The following is a 20,577-nucleotide window of genomic DNA, read 5'->3' as shown; positions in this document are numbered from 1 at the left end:
TCTCCTGGAGCCTGCCAAGCAGGGAGCGGCCGGCGGCCCCCGCACGTGCTCCCGGCCGGGGTTGGGCGGGCGGGCGAGGCTGGCGAAGCGGGGGGGGGCACCGGCCCCGCCTCCCTCGGCTGGCAGCCTGGCAGAGCCGCAGCGCCCGTCCCGTCGAGCAGCCGCCGCCTCCCCGCTTTATGCCCCGCGATCGGGCGGCCCAGGAGGGCTGCCTCGCCGGCTCCGGCGATGCTGCTCCCGCTGCTGCTGCTGCTGCTGCTCCATGCGCGGCTCCAGGTGAGCCTCCCTCGGTCCGGGGAAAGCCTCGGCAGACTCTCGGCCCCATGGTCCGCAGCCCGCCGGCGCAAAGCAAGGCACCCCGAAAGCGCTGCGCTTCTCTGCAGCCGGGAGATGCGCGGCGCAGCTGGAGCGCCCGAGGGCGACGCTTTGGAGACCCCGAGAGCTTCCCCAGCTGGGCAGCCGATGCCCGTTTCTCACCTCTTTTACACGCGACTTGTAACTACTACTCGTTTCCTCCCCGGAGTTCATGCTTTAAGTTTAAGTTATCTACCTGAGGGAGGGGAGGGGAGGGGGGGGAGTCCGGGTTCCCCCCAAGGACTTTTGGGGGGGGGGCTCTGCCAGGCTCCCTGAGACCCTCCGACCCCTCCCCGCGGAACTCCTCCGAAGTCCTGGGGGAGCGGAACGACCCTCGTCTTGGGAACCGGCTTTGCTTGGCTGGGCTCGGCTGAAAGAGGGTTGGCAGTTTGCGGGATGCCAGTCCGGACTTGGGCGAGTTTGGACCCTGCCAGAAAGTGAGAGGCAAGGCTTCTGCCCCCTGGGACGGCGGAATTGGGGAGGGGGGAGGATTGGGGATGAATTCGGGATTTGCAAGATTCGGTTTTTCTCCCCATGTAAGTGTTTCTCTGTATCATATCAGACATGCGGGTGTATGCATAATTTTGTATTTATTTATTTTGTCATGTTTACGTCGTGTATACTGGAGGTGGAGACCCTTTGAGGGCTGAATGCAATGAAATTTCATTTTAATGTATGCCAATTAATCTGCATTCAAAGTGACCGTAAAGAAACTTTTCTTTCTTTTTCTTTCTTTCTTTCTTTCTTTCTTTCTTTCTTTCTTTCTTTCTTTCTTTCTTTCTTTCTCTATCTATTTATCTATCACTCTCTTTTTCTCATTTCTTTCTATCTATCTATCACTCTTTTTCTCATATCTATCTATCTATCTATCTATCTATCTGCAGCCACTGAGTAGCTCGTGGTTTCCACGTTGGGCAGCCTCGAAATTCTCCGAATTTGCATGCTCTGGCTCCGGAAAGATTTTTATTTTATTTTATTTTATTAAGATCTTGCTGCTCTTTCAGTATGAAGCCATTGCTTCTCCTCCAAACTCTTGCATTTCCCCCCAAGATTAACCCTAAAATTGAGGGGACCCTTTGGGATTATCACAATTAAACAGCTGCGAGACAGAGGACCTGGTGCAGACATGCAGTTTGCCGTGGCTGGGATGCAGCCCCTCCTGCCTTCTAGCTGTGTGTAGGGGTCTTTTTCCCAGGGGCCTCGGACCTTGGACTCCTTAGACCCCCCTAAACAGAGGCCCCTAGAGACCCAGTTTGCTCCCCACCTTCAAAAAAGCAAGAGTTTTACAGCTGTACTGAAACTCAATGACCTCCCATCTTTCTCCCTGGGGGGAAAGGAAGGTGTGGCCCTCGCTTAGTTTCTCAGCCCAAGCAAGCACACGGCGGGGGGGGGGAGGTTGGCCCTTCGGCAGCTGATGTGCCCCACCCCAGGAACAGCTGTCTTTCCAAACATGGGGGGGGAAGAGCCACCCCTCTCAGAAGATAAGGATGCCCGGGACCCTAATATTCAAACTCCTTGAGAGCTTCACAAGCTGGGCTTAAAGTAGGGGTCTCCAACCTAGGCCACTTTAAGACTTGTGGACTTCAACTCCCAGAATTCCCCAGCCAGCATTTTCTTTGTGTTTTTTTCTTCCTTTTCTCATTAACTCCCTTCTGTCTCTTTTCCTCTCTCTTCTTCCCTTTCTCTTTCTGTTTTCCGTTTTCTTTGTTTCACCTTTTCCTCAAGCCCTTCTCCTTCCCTCTCCCTTCTCCTTCCCTCTCCCTTCTCCTTCCTTCCTCCCTCCCTCTTTTTTCCTCTTTCTTTTCTTTCTGTCTACCTGTCTTTCTGTTTTTTCCTTCCCTCCCTCCCTCCCATTCCCATCTCCTTCCTTCATCTCTTTCTTCTTTTTTGCTTTTTATTGTCTTTATTTTTAAGCATTCTTTTTCCTCCCATGCGGTTCTGAGTCACTTTGGAATGGATCAGCATAAAAATCTTAGTAATCAATCAATCATCTTATAAATAAACTCTGGGCAAGAAGCCACTGGAAGACTTCAGCTGACATTATTCTAATTTGTCTGCCTAATTGTTTTATTACTTTTAACCTTCTAATTGGTTTACCCTCCTATTGACGATGTTGTAAGCCACTTGATCATGAGATAAGCAGCCTATACATTTAATGAATAAATTTACAATAAATAAATACATTTTAATAAATAAGTTTAACAAATTTCAATAATTTTTAAAATAAATTTTAATAGATAAATTCAATAAATCTTAATAGGTAAATTTCAATAAGTAAATTTAATAAATGAATTCACTCAGTACATAAATTTTAAGACATTAATAAATGAATTCAATCAATCAACAAATTTAATAAATAAATAAATGTAATAAATAAAACGCATTCCCAACCATGGTGATGAGGAAGAACTGAGCTATGCCTCTTTAGGAAAGGCATGACTTCTTGATGGTGATCACACCGGAGCTGTGACGGTGTGGAGAGGTGGGCACGAGGTTGGAGATGGAGATTCTCCTCTGGTCCTCCTTCACCTCTCGTGCTCATGCTACTCACCAGCTCATCGCCGTCTCTGCTCTGCCCCTTCCAGGTCTCGGGGGCCACGGGCGTGGTTGAACTGCAGGTCTCCTTGGCACAGAATGAGAAGGGGGTCCTGGCGGATGGACGGTGCTGCCGCGGAGGGCGGGAGCCGCCATGCCCCATGGCCGAGCCTTGCCACACCTTCTTCAGGGTCTGCCTCAAGGAATACCAGCTGCGGGCACAGCCAGGGGGGCCTTGCGTCCTGGGGGCCGCCAGCACTCCTGTTTTGGGGGGCAACGTCATCTCAGCTCCCCTCCAGAAGCCCTCGGACCGTGACGGGACAATGGTCATCCCTTTCGACTTTGCCTGGCCGGTAAGAGCTTTATTTTTATCCTTGTTGGGGGGGTAGCAGAAGCATTAAATATAAGGTTCTCACAGCTCTAGGTCTGGCCACAGCCAGGGCTGCCGAGATTACAGGTAGTCCTCGACATACGACCACAGTTACGATGGTATGATCGCGTGGCTCAGCTGGGATCATCAGAGGCTTTTAAAAGCATTTTTTCTACAACCTCTTCGGCCAAAGAGGTTATAGAAAAAATGTTTTTAAAAGAAAAAAAAAGCCTCTGACGATCAGATAACTCAGCTGGGATCATCAGAGGCTTTTAAAAGCATTCTTTTTTACAACCTCTTCGGCCAAAGAGGTTGTAGAAAAAATGGTTTTAAAAGTAAAAAAAAAAAAAAAAAGTTGGCCATGTCCACCCAGTCACATTACACACCCCCCCATCCACCAAACCATGCCCACAGAACCGGTAGTAACAAATTTTACATTTCACCCCTGGTTTCACAGCATTGCTCATTGTGTCTCAGAGCTCTGTGGATTCTGGAAGAAGACATACAATTGCCCCTGTTTGGACTGCTTGCCGTCAAGCATCCGAATTCTGATCTCGTGAGCATGGCAATTCTGCTGCAGCGCTTGTCAGGGTGAGGACCGGGCGCCTAAGTCACTTTTTCCAGCGCCGTCGTCACTTCGGTTGCTAAACGAATGGCTTCAAGTGGAGGCATCTGCCTGTTAGAGGCATCTCTGCGAAATCTGGAAGAACGGGTGACTCACTTAACAACCGGCTTCCTTAGCAGTGGAAATTCTGGTTCCAATTGTGGTCGTATGTCGAGAATTACCTGTAAAGCTGCATCCCCAGAAAGCCCCAAATTACCCAGGTTGAGAAACGTTCAACTGGAACTTGCAGATTGGAAAAAGCAACGGACAAAATCTGTAGAGATTCTCAGACATCCAGGTCACGATTGTCCCAAAGGTGCTTTTTCAAGAGGCAACTGGACTTCCTTGTTGTTGTTTTTTTCTTTTGAAGACATTTCCCTTCTCCTCCAAGAAGCTTCTTCCGTTCTGACTGGATGGTGGGGAATGGAAGGATTTATATTCCGTGCAGACAGCAGGTCATTTGCTACAGCTATACAACTTGGGAGGGAGACCCTTTGAACGGTGTGGGAATAGGAATGGATTTCCAGAGGAAAAAAATGCAGACCACAGGAACCATTTGCACCACTCAGGTGACTCTGAGGACACAGACAAACCTCCAAGTGGCTTCAACGACCCACTAAAAAGGATGCAAAGGACCAGCTGCCTGCACGGAATATAAATCCTTCCATTCCCCACCATCCAGTCAGAGTGGAAGAAGCTTCTTGGAGGAGAAGCGAAACCTCTTCAAAAGAAAAACCAAGAAAATCCAGTTGCCTTCTGAAACAAAGCACCTTTGGGACAACGGAGAAGGTCCTGAAATTAATTTTGCAGCCACTTTGTGCATGGACAGCCTCGTCCGATTTGTCACTCAAGCAAGACTCAAATCTGTTCTGGTTTGTCCAGGGGGAAAAGATGACACAATGCACCCCAGGTCCGTTCCCCCCCCCCCCCGCACACACACACAGACACATACCAGCTTCTCTGCCAGAGTATCTGGGTCTCCCTCTGCCAAAAAACCCAATTTAAACCTCGTCTCTGTTCTGCTTCCATCTCTAGAGCAGGGGTCTCCAACCTTGGCAACTTTAAGACTTGTGGACTTCAACTCCCAGAGTTCCAGATTGTTGGGGGCAATAGACGGACTCTGTAAACCGCTTAGAGAGGGCTGCAAAAGCACCGTGAAGCGCTATATAAATCTGAGTGCTATTGCTTGCTATTCCAGCTCTACTCTGATTTGAGTTTCTGCCCATTTAAGGATGTCAGTAGAAGACAAAACATATTTTTTTATATATAAAAAAATCTGATTATTTTTTTTAACAATTTATCTGTGTTAAACACATTAATTCACATGTGAAGGATCACTTGGGGGTTGGAGAGGTCTTACAACCCAGTTCTGGGATTTCTGCCTTGAAAACTGAGCCACAGCAACTTGGTCTCTGGCCGCAGGTCCTGGGAAAGGTCATTGAGCCTGGATGACCTCTGACCTTTGGGGCTGTTCTGAAATGCCCTCCCCTCTCCCCAGGGGAATGTCAGCCAAAGGGAGCGGCTCTTCGGCGAGACCCTCGAGATCTTTGGGTGAATGCACCTTCCTCTGTCATACACACAACACACAGTGGGAGAATGAGATAGTTGGCATATAAATTTAATAAATACATTTAATGAATAAAGAAAAGATATCTGGAGATAAGCCAGCTGCAGGTTGACATCTCATGCTGCCTTCTGAACTGGACCTTTGTAAGGTTATGAGTGGCCCACCCATTACATGTCCCACAATGCCCTGACGAAGCACAGCGCTGGGGCATTGTGGGAAATTCCATGCTCAACCGATAGGAAAACGGAGCAGCACCTGCCACGTGCTAAGAAAAGTTTGATTGGCTCAGTGGATTGAGCCAATATGACCATCGTGGTTAGCTTGCGGTTCGGAGAGTTGCACAAAACCTGGAGGGGGGCAATGGAGCAAACTGGTTTAGTCAGAGCAGCAAACAAGCAGAGACACAGGGTTGGGAGAGTTCAGAAGATACCCCCAGAGCTGCCGGTTGTGTGAAATGAATCATTCGTCCTCCTGGAAAAGGGAAAATGTGGCCTTTCCTTGTGAGGCTTCAGGTGTAGCCTCCCTCTCTTAAGTCGCTCCTTCCTGGCGAGACTTCAGGCGTAGCCTATTTTTCTTCCTTTTGGTGGCCTCCAATTTTGATGCTCAGTATCCCTCATCCTTATCCAGTTTAGCCTTTGGCAGACCTGGTCCTTGTAGATGGAGGCCACCTAAAGGATGGCATGGAGGCTGACCTCGTCGTACCTCGTAATCCTCCTTCCCTCCCTTTGGCTGTGGATGAGGGTCTCCGTCAGTGTTTTTTAAACCTTGGTAACTTTAAGACCTGTGGACTTCCAACTCCCAGAATTCCCTGGCTGGCGGGGGAATTCTGGGACTTGAAGTCCACCCAACTTAAAGTTGCCAAGGTTTTGGGATGCTTTGAGGAACCTTAACAGATCCAGCTGAGAAGCTGACTGATCTGCCTTTAGTTGGTGCTCCAGATGTTGTGGGATTAAACCCGAGGCATTTATCACTATCTTTGCTTATCTTTGCCACAATCATTCTAATTTATTATTATTATTATTATTTAATTAATTTTTCTGCATCCAGTTCAGCTGAGTGGAGGTCTGGCTTTGATATGGTAGAAATTTTGTTCTCATTCAGTCGGTTTATTCATAGAAATGAGCATAGAACTGGGAGAGTTGGGGGTCGGAGGGGGGGGTGCCACATAGGTTTCCAGATGTTCAGGCCGGGAACTCGTTGGTGAACTTCTGCCTTGTCTCTTCTAGCGCTCGTACTCGCTGGTTCTGGAGGCCTGGGATGCTGCCAACACCAGTGACGTCACCAGCCCAGGTAAGGAGTCCTTTTTCTGGATACAGGTGGTGGGTGCAAAGTAGGAAGGGGTGGGATGTTCAGACACACCTGGATTTTGTGTTCCACTTCTGGAACCTGCATGTGCCTCCTCTGGGTACCGAGATCGAGGCGAAAGAGCAAAGCAGGTGTCGGCATTCGTGCCCGCAGCCGTTCAGATAGCCATTCGCCATGCCATATTTAGTTTTTTTTCATTGGGAAGTAGCTAAACTAGTTGTTAGCTGCGTAGGAAAGATTGAAAGAAAATAATGTTGTAGCTCTGGGCTTTTACTCCTTTCAGCTACATTCCTGATCACTGAGCCCTGAACCAGTCACTCGCCGCTGGTCTGTAAAAACTGGAACTTCCATGGAGAATGGCAGTCTACCTCTAAAGTAGCAGTTGCCAGGAATAAGCAGGAAGAGAGGCCTCGTTTATAGATTTCCAGGGGCAGGGACAGTGGCAGCTGCAGGGGTATGGGGTGGGCGGGTAAATGAGTTTAGATTTTCACCCCTGTTGCAGTGGCAGGCGGTGTGCCAGCCTCGTTGTGGACTAGTAACTTGTGTTCCTTTCCAGCTCTGCCCCGGGGCACTCACGGATGAACAAAATGCTTGGGACTATTGATAATGTAGAGTTTATTGTAGTAGAATTTATTGTGACATAAAATACAGGTGAAAATGAAAACGGGAAAAAGAGAAGGGGTGCAGGATAAGAAGAAACAGAAAAAAAAATGCAGTGATTTTTTTTTACTCTATTCAGTGCAGTAAAACACAAAATACAAATCCAGCTTCAGTTTTTTGCTTTCCATTTCCAGTAAATAGAAGCCATTTCTATAATAGCCCAGTTAATCTAGTCCTCCAAAACCTAAAATCAAAATTTAATTTTGTTTTCTCTTTCGAGCGTAAAGTCCAGAAGCGATTTCCAAATGCAAACAAAACTAGATAAGTCCTTCTCTTTAATTAAACAATTAACTCTGCCCTCCACGCCAAAACCATCGCTTTTCCCATCCATTCTTCCATTGTGGGAATGGATGGACGGCTTGTTCCGTTTGGGCACGTATAAAATTCTCACAGCTGTCAACCTAGAGGATAACCAAGTTCCAAATTTCGGACCGTTGATGAACGTTTTGAATTGGATTGAATATGTCAGTTTTGTAACTCCGAGGTCCTTGGTGCTCTCTGAGCTCGGCTGTTTTCTTGCAGATATTTCATGACTCCACTAGGTAATAATCTGTGGGAGTGGGTTTGTGGAGAGGAAGAGGAGTGGGAGGAGAAGGAGAAGAAGGGGAAAGAGAAGGACTGTGGGGTCCTTGGTGCTCTCTGAGCTTGTTGGCTTTCTTGCAGATGTTTCATGACCAAACTAGGGAACATCATCAGTGCTAGAAGGGAGGGGGGATTGCAGAGGGCGGAGGAGGAGGAGGAGGAGGAGGAGGAGGAGGAGGAGGAGGAGGAGGAGGAGGAGGAGACTTTCATTACCCAGCTGAGGTGTTGTGGTATTTTTTTGCCTTTTTGTTGTTTCCTTTTTAATTGTCTCTTTTGAAAGTCGTGTAAATATTGTTAATCTCTGTGTGCCTGTTGATGGCTGACTCGTCTGAATGCTGACCTTCCGGAAACCCCCTAGTGTTCTTGAACTTAATTGGTCCAGGATGCTCACAATTTCCCAGTTGAAACTATGGTGTCATTGGTCTCTGTGTTGTGCAATTAAGGTGTTTTCATCCTGTCTTCTGACTGCTCAGTGTTCATGGAGGCGCTCTGCAAATCTTCTGTCTCGTGGTGACTGTTGCAGTCCTCACACTGTATGTTGCAGAGGACTCCCCCTTTTTCCTCCTGGGGCTGCTGGGTCTTTGGGTTTTGTGCCTCCCAACAGATGTGGGGTGCTGATTGAGAACAGGACCCTCCACCTTCGTCTTCCTCCCCTTCCTTGGCAGGCTCAGGGCAGCTGATCGAGCGGGTGACCCGTTCGGGCATGGTGAACCCAGGCGAAGGCTGGCAGCATTTAAGGCATCATGGGCGCAGCGCCCTGCTGGAGTGCCGGCTGCGAGTGCGCTGCCACGAGCACTACTACGGGCCCTCGTGCAACCTGCTCTGCAGGCCCCGCGACGACTTCTTCGGGCACCACAGCTGCGACGCGGCCGGGAACAAGGTCTGTCTCGACGGCTGGACGGGAAACAAGTGCCAGCGGGGTATGTCCGTGGCTGGCGGGCTGGTGTGGGGCAGGGCAGGGCAGGGCGAGAAAAAAGGCTCTACAAAAGGGCAGGCTGTCCCATTACTGTGGTTGTCCTGCCCCAATTCCCACCACCCTCCAGAAGGTGTCTTGGGGGGGGGGGTGTCAAAAAAGCCAAGACGGACGCAAACAAAAAAAATATTTGTGGACATTTTGCAGGGAGGCAGGAGGGGACGGGACAGACCAACAGATCAAAATGATGGGCGTAGCTGCATCCCCAAATCCCACCTGTATTTCTTGTGTGTCACCTTTGCATTAAAAAGGGGCAGGGACTTGGTCTCATGTTCCCAGCTGCCATCTTGACTTTTTTTGACACCTATCTGGGGGGATGTCCCTATGTCGATGGTCCTGTGGGGTCTCCAGGTTGGGTGGCCCCCTCTCTGCGTCCTTTCAGTCCTTCCCTCGAACACCAAAACAAGGACATTCGTCACTGGTGCAAATCCGTCGGCTGAATCCCCTCCCCTTCGCTCCCTCCTTGCCAGCCCTTTGAGGTAGGCCAGGTCCCTAACCACTATACCCGAATTATTATTCTGGTACGCCCACAATGAAGGGGGCAGCCATGTCCTTTCAGCAGCTTTCAAGGCGTAGTCTGGAGCCTCGTCTGATATTGCAACTTGTGTTCTCTTGCAGCTGTTTGTCGCCAGGGGTGCCACAAAACGCACGGGTTTTGCGAGGAACCTGGGGAGTGCAGGTGAGAAGCAAGCAGGTGGGAGGGGGTTCTGACCCTTCGGCCTCCCCTCAAGCCCTCCCCTTAGCCAGCAATGATGAAACGGGTCCAGCATGTCCTCAAATCCTGGTCTGCTGCTGGTTTAGTCTGTCATACTCCTGCCGCACAATCTGGCGAAAAAAACATGTGCTTCCCTCAAGTGGAAAAGGGACGCAAGGGGCGACCATGATGTTGCGAGATGGGGGTTGGACCCTTGGAGGTTGTCCAGACAAGAAGCACCATCCTGGGGACCAAGTCCATCTTTCATGAAAGCTCACATTAGCAGCTGAATCTTGCCATCTGAATGGGCTTATCGGAAACGTTTTCTCACATTACTTTCTCGGCTGGGACTCAAGGCCCTGTTCTCTGACCACTGTCTTGGTAGCAAGTCTTCTTCTTTGTCCTTCAAGGACGTTCCTTTATGCCCTCTACCTCATCAAGGCTCTCCAACCTTGGCAACTTTAAGACTTCAAATCCCAGAATTCCCCAGCGGGAGAGAGGTTGTTCCGAGGACTGGAGGGGGACGTGGTTCCGTGTGCTGCCTGCAGCCCACGGAGGGGGCTTCGCTTGTTTGCGCAGGCCGGTTTCGGGCATGCCACGGCCCTGGTGCCGGTGCCTGGACCAGGGGTTGGGGACCCTGTCCTAAAGGATCAGATTGGGGCAGGTCTGACCTAGCCGCTCCCCCTCCTCAATTTCAAAGCCATTCGCTGCACAGTAACCATCCTTCCCTTCTCAGCTGCCATTACGGCTGGACGGGGCACCACTGCGACCAGTGCCTTCGCTTCCCCGGTTGCGTCCACGGGAGCTGCACCGTGCCCTGGAAGTGCGACTGCGAGACCAACTGGGGTGGCCTTCTCTGCGACAAGGGTGAGCCCCTCCCCCCCACTCGGCCCTGCTCAGTGGACCCTTGTGTTAAGATGGGAAGGGGACAGCGGAGACCCTCCCCCAAGAGGCAAACATCCTTGGCCATTCCTTCTATAGATAGTCCTCGTCTTACAAAAGTTCATTTAGTGAACTGTTCAAAGTTACGACAGCATTGAAAAATGGGACTTAGGATTGTTTTTCACACTTATGACCGTTGCAGCGTCCCCACGGTCAGGTGATCAAAATTGAAACGCTTGGCAACTGACTCGTACTTATGACGGTTGCAGTGTCCCTGGGTTGTGTGATCCCACTGACCAGCAAAGTCAGTGGGGAAGCCAGATTCACTTAACAACCGTGTGACTGACTTAACAACTGCAGTGATTCACTTAGCAAGAGTGGCCAGAAAGGTCATAAAATGGGACAAAACTCACTTAACAAATGTCTCACTTAGCAACAGAAATTTGGGGCTCCATTGTGGTCGTAAGTTGAGGATTCCCCGTATTTTACAACCGTTCAATATGGTGGTCTCCAATTCTAGATAGTCCTCGACTTACGGCCACAATTGGGACGGGAAAAATTAGTTGTTACGTGATGAGGTCATTAAGTGAGACATCACATGACTGCACCCCAATTTTGATAACCTTTTTGCTGTGGTCATTAAGTGAGACATCACATGACTGCACCCCAATTTTGGCAACCTTTTTGCTGTGGTCATTAAGTGAGACATCACATGACTGGGACTGATGTCCTTCCATGCCATGGCTTGCTGGTTGGAAGTGGCTAGGAAGGTGCCAGATGGTGATCACATGACTGCAGGGACACTGCAATGGTCATAAGTGTGAGGACTGGTTATCAATCACCTCTTTTCAGTGCCACTGTAAATTCAAACCACCACAAAACAAATGGTCCTAAGTCAAGGACTCCCTGTAAACCAGTTTCAAGCCATGGTTTGTGTCACCACCCTTTTCTTTACTATTGCAATGATGGCTACTTTAGCTTGCATCAAAGTAGGAGGAGCCAAAGACCCCCAACTCATTTTCCTTCCCCTTCCCCTCCTTCAAGAAGAGACCCCCAGCTGGCAGGCTGGATCAAGGGGGGGGAGGGTGAAAGTTCACCTCCCGACCTCTAGAGGGCGCTAGCATGGAATGTTTTTTTTTTTTTTCAATCAATGTTTGTTATCCTTGCTAAAATAATTAACGGAAGAACCCAGATACTCCTTGATTTAGATCAGGGGGTCTCCAACCTTGGCAACGTTAAGGCTTTTGGACTTCAACTCCCAGAATTCAGCTTTGCTGGCTGAGGAATTTTGGGAGTTGAAGTCCCAAGGTTGGAGACCCCTGATTTAGATACTCCTTGATTTATGAGCACAAACCGCCGCTAAGCAAGGCAGTTATTAAGCGAATTGCACCCAATTTTACCACCTTTCTTGCCACAGGGGTTAAATCACTACAATTGTTAAGAGGATCGTGTGGTCATTAAACGAATCCGGCTTCCCGCATCAACTTTGCTTGTCCAGAGTCAGCTGGGAAGGTCACAAACGGTGATCGTGGGACCCCGGCCGGGACATTGCAGTCGTCATAAGTACATGTCAGTTGCCAAGTGGCCAAATTTCGAACACCTTGGGGAAGCTGCAGTGGTTGTAAATGCGAGGATCGATTGTAAGTCATTTTTTTCACCTGTGACATCAACTGGCTACTAAATGAATGTTTGATAAGTCGAGGACTCCCTCAAGACACCTATCAGGGTCTATTGAAGCTAATACAGGTAGTCCTCGACTTACAACAGTTCATTTTTGTGACGGTTCGAAGTTACAACGGCACTAGAAAAAGTGACTTACGACCGTTTTTCACACTTACGTCCATTGCAGCATCCCCGTGGTCACGTGATCAAAATTCAGACGCTTGGCAAGGGGTTCCTATTTATGACGGTTGCATGTCCTGAGGTCACGTGATCCGCTGTTGCGACCTTCAGACAAAGTCGACGAGGCGGTCAGGTTCACTTAACAACCGTGTCACTAACTGAGCAACTGCAGGGATTCCCTTAACAAACGTAGCAAAAAAAAAAAAGTCGTAAAATGGGGGAAAACAAACATCTCACTTAACAACATAAATTCCGGGCTCGATTGTGGTCATAAGTCGAGGACTACCTGTAATTGCTTCCCAATTAATCATCTTGAGGAAATAAAGGAAGCTGGGACAGTTTTGACAAGAAAGTTTTTGGTGGTCCATTTTTTACACCAACTTCAGAGAAGGTTGTGCCAACAACGATGGTGGCACCTCAGCCAGAAGCTGGCAGGGAGATTGGTGACCCAAGAGGTGCCTATTCTGGAGGCTTGATCCAGACGGAACAGGGCAGCCTTGGACCAGATCCCCCAAAATCCTTTCCTCTTTTTCCTTCTGGCTCAGATCTGAATTATTGTGGATCTCACCGGCCGTGCCAGAACGGGGGCACCTGTGCCAACAAGGAACCGGATGAATATGAATGCCTCTGCCCGGGAGGATTTGATGGGCGCAACTGCGAGAATGGTGAGCAGAGACGGCCAGCCGGGGATGACCAAAGACGCAGGATCTGAGGGTGGGGAGGGTCTTTCCAGACCCCCTTGGCATTCTGCAGAGACTGGGGACAGAGGGAAGGGACCAGCGAGGGGCATTCTTGGTGGGATCCATTCTTTCTGTGGCCAACTGCATGTTCTATTAGAGAAGAGTGTCCTACGAGCAGCGCTGGGAAACTAACTTCCAATCCTTGCTTGATCGAAAACTTGAATGAGTTAGTTGAGTCAAGCTATATAGCACTGATGATGTTACCTAGCTGGGTCATGAAATGTCTGCAAGCAAACAACCAAGCTCAGAGAGCACCAAGGATCCCACAGCCCTCTTCTTTTCCTTCCTCCTTTCTACAACCACACTCTCTTTTAGCACTGATGAGATTACCTAGGTGGGTCATGAGACGTCTACAAGAAAACCACCAAGTTTAGAGAGCCCCAAAGACCCCACTGTCAGGTTTCGATGTCATCTCAAATAAATTGCACTCCAAACAATTAATCTTTGCTGAAATATTCCATTTATTGAGTATGACAGATCTGGCCCCGACTTCGTCATAGCCGATACTAACCCTCTGACCCCCAAACCCTTCCCTTTCCGTTCCCCAATTCTCATCTTCTCATTGGCCATCTTCCAAGTCAGTCTCCCCAGCTTCTGACCTCACCCCACAGGAACGTTCCCCCCTCCCATCCCATCTCCTAGGGGATATTATCTACAGAGAAAATAAGTAGGTGAAAAGTCAAGCCTCGTCTTTTTATGGCAGCATCAGAATGCTGACACCCACTTTGAGAATAAACTGGGAAGTGGGGCATTTCAGCCCCCTTCTTAATCCTAGTGCCCCTCTGGCTACACAACCAGCCATGATCTCCAGGGAGGACTTCTTTCCTCTCGAATGCCTGATTGTGGCTAACTCAGAGGTGCTTCCGCGCATTCTTCGGTCCTCTCTCTCGTGTGATGCACTCATTTGCACAATTGGCTTCTTGACTATCTCTGGGTGTCCTCTTTTCCCAGCCCTCCTTCCTCTGCCTACTTCCAGACCGCCCTGCCCTTCGGAGCTTTGTGCCAACGGTGGGAGCTGCCGTCCAACCCCGTCCGGACCGCAGTGTGTCTGCCCACCAGGGTGGCGTGGCAAGGCGTGCCAGGACGGTAGGTGGTTCCCAGCACGTGGTAGGGTAGCTTTCCGGAGACGGATCAGAGAACTGGAGGGGAAACGAAGTGCGATTTCAGCTTTAGGTTCCAATTTTACAAATACAAATTTATACTTTCCCATCTAGGCTGCCTTAAAAGCAACATCGAATCTCTGGCACCTTAAAGCAGGGGTCTCTAAACATGGCGACTTTAAGACGGGTGGACTTCAACTCCCAGAATTCCCTAGCCACCTGGCTGGGGAATTCTGGGAGTTGAAGTCCACCCGTCTTAAAGTCGCCATGTTTGGAAACCCCTGCCTTAAAGCTTAACAAAATGAACAGACACAGAGTCTACAGCAGTTTTTGATATGCAGATAATCCTCCTTTAGCGACCACAGTTGGGACCGGCCACTCAGTCGTTAAGTGAAGCAGTCCGATTTGAATGCATTTTAGAGATTGCGTTATTCTTTTTTAAAAAAGACTTGGTTACGGCAACTGGGAAGATATATATATATGTTTTTAGAAAAACCGCGGGCATTGGGTTTCAGGGCTTTGCCAACTGCGAGCTTCCACATCCAGGAGCAGTGTACCTGTGAATGCTAACGACCGACGGAGGAGGAAGAGGGGGGAGGCAGGAAGAAGCCGGGTGGCTCTAAAGGCACGCCAGAGAGCTCTTTCTACTTCTGTTCTTCCTTCCAGATGTGAACGAATGCCACAGAAAGCCGTGTCTTCACGCTCGGGCGTGTAAAAATCTCGTGGGGAGCTATCTTTGCGACTGTTTGCCAGGCTGGACGGGTGCAATCTGCAGCATCAGTAAGAGATTAATTCCGGAATTGCAGGAAGGGGAAACGAATGGACACAGATGGACACTAAGTTCTTTGTGTCATTCGGAAAAACTGGACCAGAACTACATTTCCCAGCACCCTTCACGGCCAGCTGTGGTGTCTGGGGTAACTGGGAGCTGTAGTTCGCCGTAGGTTCCCTGTCCTCTGTGATCTTTTTAAGCAAAGTTTCTTTAACTTTGACAACGTGAAGATGTGTGAACTTCAACTCCCAGAATTTCCTGGCATGTTTTAAGATGGGTGGAATTCAACTCCCAGAATTCCCCAGTTGGCGCGTTTTAAGATGGGTGGACTTCCACTCCCAGAAATCTCCAGCCAGAATGCTTTAAGAGGTGTGAACTTCAATTCCCAGAATTCCCCAGCTAATGAGCTTTAAGATAGATGGAATTCAACTCCCGGAATTCCCCAGTCGGCAAGGCTTGAAGTTGAATTGAAGTTCACCCATCTTAAAGTTGCCAGGTTTGGGAATCAAGGTTTTTAAATAAAATGGATGAAAATTGGAGAGACCCGATGTCAAATTTGCCCTTAGGCCAATGTTTCTCAACCTTGGAAGCTTGAAAATGGGTGGACTTCAACTCCCAGAATCCCCCAGCCAGCGCTGCTGGCTGGGGGATTCTGGGAGTTGAAGTCCACCCATCTTCAAGCTTCCAAGGTTGAGAAACACTTCCTTAGGCCAACCTACCTTCTAAGGTTGTTGTAGCAGGTAAAGGTTGGAGGAAGGGGGTGCTGCTTTCACAACCTCAAGTCCCAAAAGAAACCTGGAAATCCTCAAGGCAAATGCAGGGCCAAACTAGTCTAATAACTGGTTCTTTAATTGCAGCTTTCAAGTTTCTTTTAATCAATAATCTTTTTTTTTTTTTTAATCCACTTTCTGCACAGGAATGAATTTGTGCCAAAAGAGATGCCAAAACGGAGGCACGTGTCAGGTATGTATGTGTAAAAATCTGCAATCTTAGGATAATGAAAGACGAGGATCGTTTTAGACCTTGCTTTTCCCTCTCGTAAAATGGGCGCAAAACTCGCTCAACAAATTTCTCACTTAGCAACCGAAACTTGGGGCTCAGTTGTGGCCGTAAGGCGAGGACTGCCGGTATCCCGTTCTGCTCGTTGTCCTGACCTCTGCCCCCTCCCCTCTTTTCGCCCCTTCTCCCACAGATGGAGGCTGACAGGCAGGCCTGCTCATGCCAACCGGGGTACACGGGTGCCGAGTGCGAGACTGAACAGAGGTCCTGCCGAGAGGCCCCCTGCCTGCATGGCGGGCAGTGCCAGCAGGCGGAAAACCAGACTTTCTTTTGCAGGTGCCCTCTGGGCTTTAGCGGCAAGTGGTGCGAGGTACGCCAAGGCTAGTATTTCTGCAGGGTGGAAACTCCACGAAACCCCAGGGATTATTTATTTATTTGTATGCTGCTTGCATTATTCTTACAAATAACTTAAGCGGAGAACGTATCGTCCTTAATAATCCTTCTATTTCCCCCACAACAACAATCCTGGGTTGGGCTGAGAGGGAGGGATTAGCCCAAAGTTAGCTTTCGTGCTGAAGGCAGGACTAGAATTCACCATCTCCTGGTGATTGACTCAAAGTCACCCAATTGGCTTTCATTCTTAAGGCCAGACTAGAACTCCCAATCTCCTGGTGATTGGCCGAAACTCACTCAGCCAGCTTTTGTGCCTAAGGCAGGATTAGAACTCACTGTCTCCCAGTGATTGGGCCAAAGTCACCCAGCTGGCTTTCATGCCTACGGCAGAACTAGAACTCACCGTCTCCTGGTTTCTAGCCTGGTGCCTTCTCCACTTAAAGTCTTAGACCAAACTGGCTCGTGAGTTTCCGTGCTGAATGACGTCTCCCCATGGAGACCAGTGGGCCTTCCCCATGCCCCATAATGCACAGACTTTTGGAGTGGAGAGGGCAGGAAGAGTAAAACAATGCACACCCCTCCCCTCCCAATTTTTCACAGATAATCTCTGACTATCCCCCCACTCTTTTTCCCTGCCACCCCTCCCCTTCGACTTTCTCCTGCAGGTCTCTGCCAACCGGTGCTCTCCGAATCCTTGCCCCAAAGGTGCTATCTGCCAAGACGGAGGAGGAAGCTATACCTGCCTGTGCCCTGAAGGTGCCATGTGTCAGACCCTGCAAGACCCCTGCTTGGGTGAGGGGTGCAAAGGTGGGTCCTGGGGGAGGGGTGAAAGCACTTCGCAGGTGGTTGAAGGTTGCAGCTTTGACAGGTCTGGGCATTAATGCTGATCTTACAAGACATTTAAGACATTTAAGATCTTTTAAGTTTCTCAACTACTGGAAGGGAGATGGGAGGACTTCAATTCCCAGAAACCCCCAGCCAGCAGAGGGGAATTCTGGGAAGTCCACCTATCTCCCAGGGGCCAAGACTGAGCAATTCTCCAATAGAAGACATCTCTAGTCTAGTGCCAATCGGTATGACCCCCACCCCCACCCAAATTTATTTCGGCAAACCCTTAAAATCCGGCTCTTCTCCCTAATCTTAGATTAGAGGTTTGCTTGTACCCCTTTCGAGATGCTGGGTTTGACGATGGCGGCTGCTTTTCCAGTCATAATTGTTTTTTGGTAGGGTCTCTTTTTAGTAGCTGGGTGGGATAGGTTGCCCAGAGTCAGGATAGAATTGGGTAAACAGAAATGAAAATTTATTTTAATGAAAAGAAGGACCAGGGGAGACATGAGAGCAGTCTTCCAATATCTCAGGGGCTGCCCCAAAGAAGAGGGAGACAAGCTATTCTCCAAAGCACCTGAAGGCAGGACAAGAAGCAATGGATGGAAACTAACCAAGGAGAGAAGCAACTTAGAACTGAGGAGAAATTTCCAGACAGTGAGAACAATTAACCAGTGGAACTACTTGCCACCAGAAGTTGTGGGCGCTCCATCACTGGAGGCTTTTAAGAAGAGATTGGACAACCCTTTGTCTAAAATGGTTTAGGGTTTCCTGCTTGAGCAGGGGGTTGGACTAGAAGACCTCCGAGGTCCCTTCCAGCTCTCTTATTCAGTTTTTCAAATATGGTTTCCTTTAGGAGAGAACAACGTTGGCCTCCTGACTGCCGTCCTTCTGCCAGTTCTCCTCCTCGCCGGAGGGGTCCCCATTTTGGTGCTGCTCCTGCTGCTTTGCCTTCAACACCGCTTTCCGCCGAGAGTCCCCGGTCGAACGGAGCCTCCCGCCAACAACAGCCTGCGGCCGGACGCCGTCCATCTCATCCGCAACATCACCCACGGGGAGGCCGAGCGAGGGCCGGGTGTGGCTGACGGCACGGCCAAGATGGCAGGGCTGCCCGCTGGGGTGCCTCCTTCTCCCGGGCTCTCCAAGGTGGACATCTCCAACCAGGAGAGGGCCAAAATCAACCAGTTGAACGTCGGCCTGGTTTTAGCGAGGCCGCCTCTCTGACAAGAAGGGGATGGCGGAGGAGTGGTGGGCAACGGTGACACTTCTCTTACGGACAAGGGTACCTGATCCCCGTCTTCTTTATGGTCCTCTCCGAAAGCAGCCATGCTCCGAGAACGGACAGGACTCACCTGCAAGGCTTCCTATGTTCCCAGGCAGATGTACCACAGGTCTAGCTGCCGGGCTTTCTGCAGTGAGGGAGGGTCACTGGGCTCCCCAACAGCTGCTCAGACGACAGGACATCCCCAAAGAAGCTAGAGCAAATAACCGTCTCGTTTTTGGAAATAATTTGAACGGGCACACATCTGGCCATTGATGGGCTACAACATCTGGCAAGCAATATCCCCCCTCCCCAAATGGGATAACAAGGTGGGGAGGGCGCCCCCATAACCCTGGACCACCCCCACTTAAGATCCGGTGGCTTCCTACCCCCGTCCCAGGCGGCAACCTTGGGGCTGTGATTTGGAGCAGCTGGGGAGCATGGGGCATTGTAGTCCAGTCCAGCGAGGAGGGTGCCTGGGAGGGGTGTGGGGGAGATAGCCCCCCCGTTTTTTGCAGAAGGAAACCTCTCGGGCAGACGGAATGTAACTTGCACTGTAATATACTGTAATATTCACTGGTTCTTTTTGCCGGTTGTGTTTTGATTCAAATGTCCCGTGTTTGGGGTGCGGCGAAAGGATTGTGAGGGAATATTTTACGGCCGCCATTTTGCGCACCGCTGCAAATTTTGGGGTGTGCGTGTTGCATGAGGCATCGCCAAAGAGCTGTGTTGGCACCCCAATTTTGACCTGGGTAATGGATTAATGCATTGTTTGAAGTTTCCATAATGTACGGAGACCAACGTCTCTCAAACATGGCTGTTTTAAGATGGGTGGACATCAACTCCCAGAATCCCCCAGCCAGCAATCCTAAATCCTAACATGGTTTGTTTTGGCATCAGAGGTACAGGTAATCCTCGATTTACAACACTTCATTTAGTGCCCGCTCAAAATTACAAAGGCACGGAAAGAAGTGACTTACGACCGTTTTTCACACTTACGACCAATGCGGCATCCCCAACAGTCACGTGATCGAAATTCAGAGGCTTGGCAACCGACTCATATTTATGACCGTCGCAGTGTCCCCGGGGCCATGTGATTCCCCCTTTTGCAACCAGCAAAATCAGGGGGGGAAGCCTGATTCACCTATCAAATGTCTTGCTTAGCAGCGGAAATTTTGGGCTCGATTGTGGTCGTAAGTCGAGGACAACCTGTATGGTTATCTTCGCCGAGAGCGGGACAGCAAGGCGCGGCTGGCAGCTCGAACATCAGCCCAGGCCGTTTCTGGCTCTGCCTGCTTGGCAGCTGCATTTTATGGCCTCCTTGAGGGCACCCTGGCATCTCGGGACCTGAAGAGTTCTGAAGAGATTTGAGGCTGGCAGAAGGATCCCTGTCGTTCTTCCCGGCAGGCGAAACCTCCGGAGGCTCTTCGGCTCACCTGTTCCTCCCCTCACCTGTTCTGCTCCCTCCTTGCCCACTTCCTTCACCACCGTGGCTGGTGCCAGCCAACCGTCACGGAGGGGGAGAAGACAGGCTGCGGCCTGCCTCGCTTTGCCCCGGGCTCTGAGCTTGTGAGAACACGGGGAAGAGGTTTGAGGCAGGGGCGGCTGAACACCTCGCAACCTGTACGGGCAGGTAAGCCGCTCAGCCGGCCACCTCCCTCACCCCGTCATCGCTCGGCGGCTGGGGAAGGAGAGCGTGGGAAGGGTGTGTGTGATGAAACTGCGCTGGGACGGGAACCGGGGCGATGCTTGCCAAGCAACCATTTCTGGAAGGAAGGAAGGAAGGAAGGTGATGGGGCAGGAACCAGCGATTCTCAGGTACGGAGGCCAGTTATGTCAACAGAGAGACCAGGGGCTCCCCAGGTCAAGGAACAGGACACGGAAGCACCCCAGGGCTTGACCGACTACCCTAGAAATGAACTCTGGAGCATCAAACCCTGTGATCTCTAAGTGGACAAATCCAGGTGCAAGTGGCTGGAATACAGGTATACAGGTATTCTAGTCCTTGACTTACAACCATTCATTTAGTGACCGTTCGAAGTTACAATGGCATTGAAAAATCATCCTATCATCCTAACCCAGCTTGCCCCGAGATGCTGTCCAGTGGGACCGGACTCCA

General features: G+C 50.0%; 1 protein-coding gene across 2 annotated transcripts; it reads left to right on the top strand.

Moving 5' to 3' along the window:
• On the top strand, positions 1-19,039 carry LOC117677607 (protein jagged-2-like). 2 transcript variants are annotated; one of them, XM_060693772.2, is made up of 13 exons: positions 1-276; positions 2,940-3,242; positions 6,657-6,720; positions 8,643-8,897; positions 9,569-9,629; positions 10,381-10,511; positions 12,914-13,033; positions 14,060-14,194; positions 14,875-14,988; positions 15,897-15,943; positions 16,173-16,349; positions 17,038-17,179; positions 18,054-19,039. In XM_060693772.2, exons 1-13 carry the CDS (start codon positions 229-231, stop codon positions 18,419-18,421), a joined length of 1,965 nt encoding a protein of 654 aa, XP_060549755.2. In that variant the 5' UTR covers positions 1-228; the 3' UTR covers positions 18,422-19,039. The 2 variants fall into 2 exon arrangements, with proteins under 2 accessions (XP_060549755.2, XP_060549756.2); XM_060693773.2 differs by having other exon boundaries at positions 41-276; positions 17,038-17,164.
• The last annotated feature ends 1,538 nt before the right edge of the window (positions 19,040-20,577 follow it).

This window comes from Pantherophis guttatus, chromosome 10, assembly GCF_059756535.1.
Source record: "Pantherophis guttatus breed Tessera chromosome 10, ASM5975653v1, whole genome shotgun sequence".
Classification (NCBI taxonomy): Eukaryota; Metazoa; Chordata; class Lepidosauria; order Squamata; family Colubridae; genus Pantherophis; species Pantherophis guttatus.
This window is presented reverse-complemented; position numbering and strand designations above follow the sequence as displayed.

Excerpts from the sequence above, each read along its gene's own strand:
- LOC117677607 (XM_060693772.2), top strand. The coding sequence starts at position 229 with ATGCTGCTCCCGCTGCTGCTGCTGCTGCTGCTCCATGCGCGGCTCCAG. Across the intron at positions 277-2,939 it reads TGCTCCATGCGCGGCTCCAG|GTCTCGGGGGCCACGGGCGT; the intron begins GTGAGCCTCCCT and ends TGCCCCTTCCAG. Across the intron at positions 14,195-14,874 it reads TGGCAAGGCGTGCCAGGACG|ATGTGAACGAATGCCACAGA; the intron begins GTAGGTGGTTCC and ends TCTTCCTTCCAG.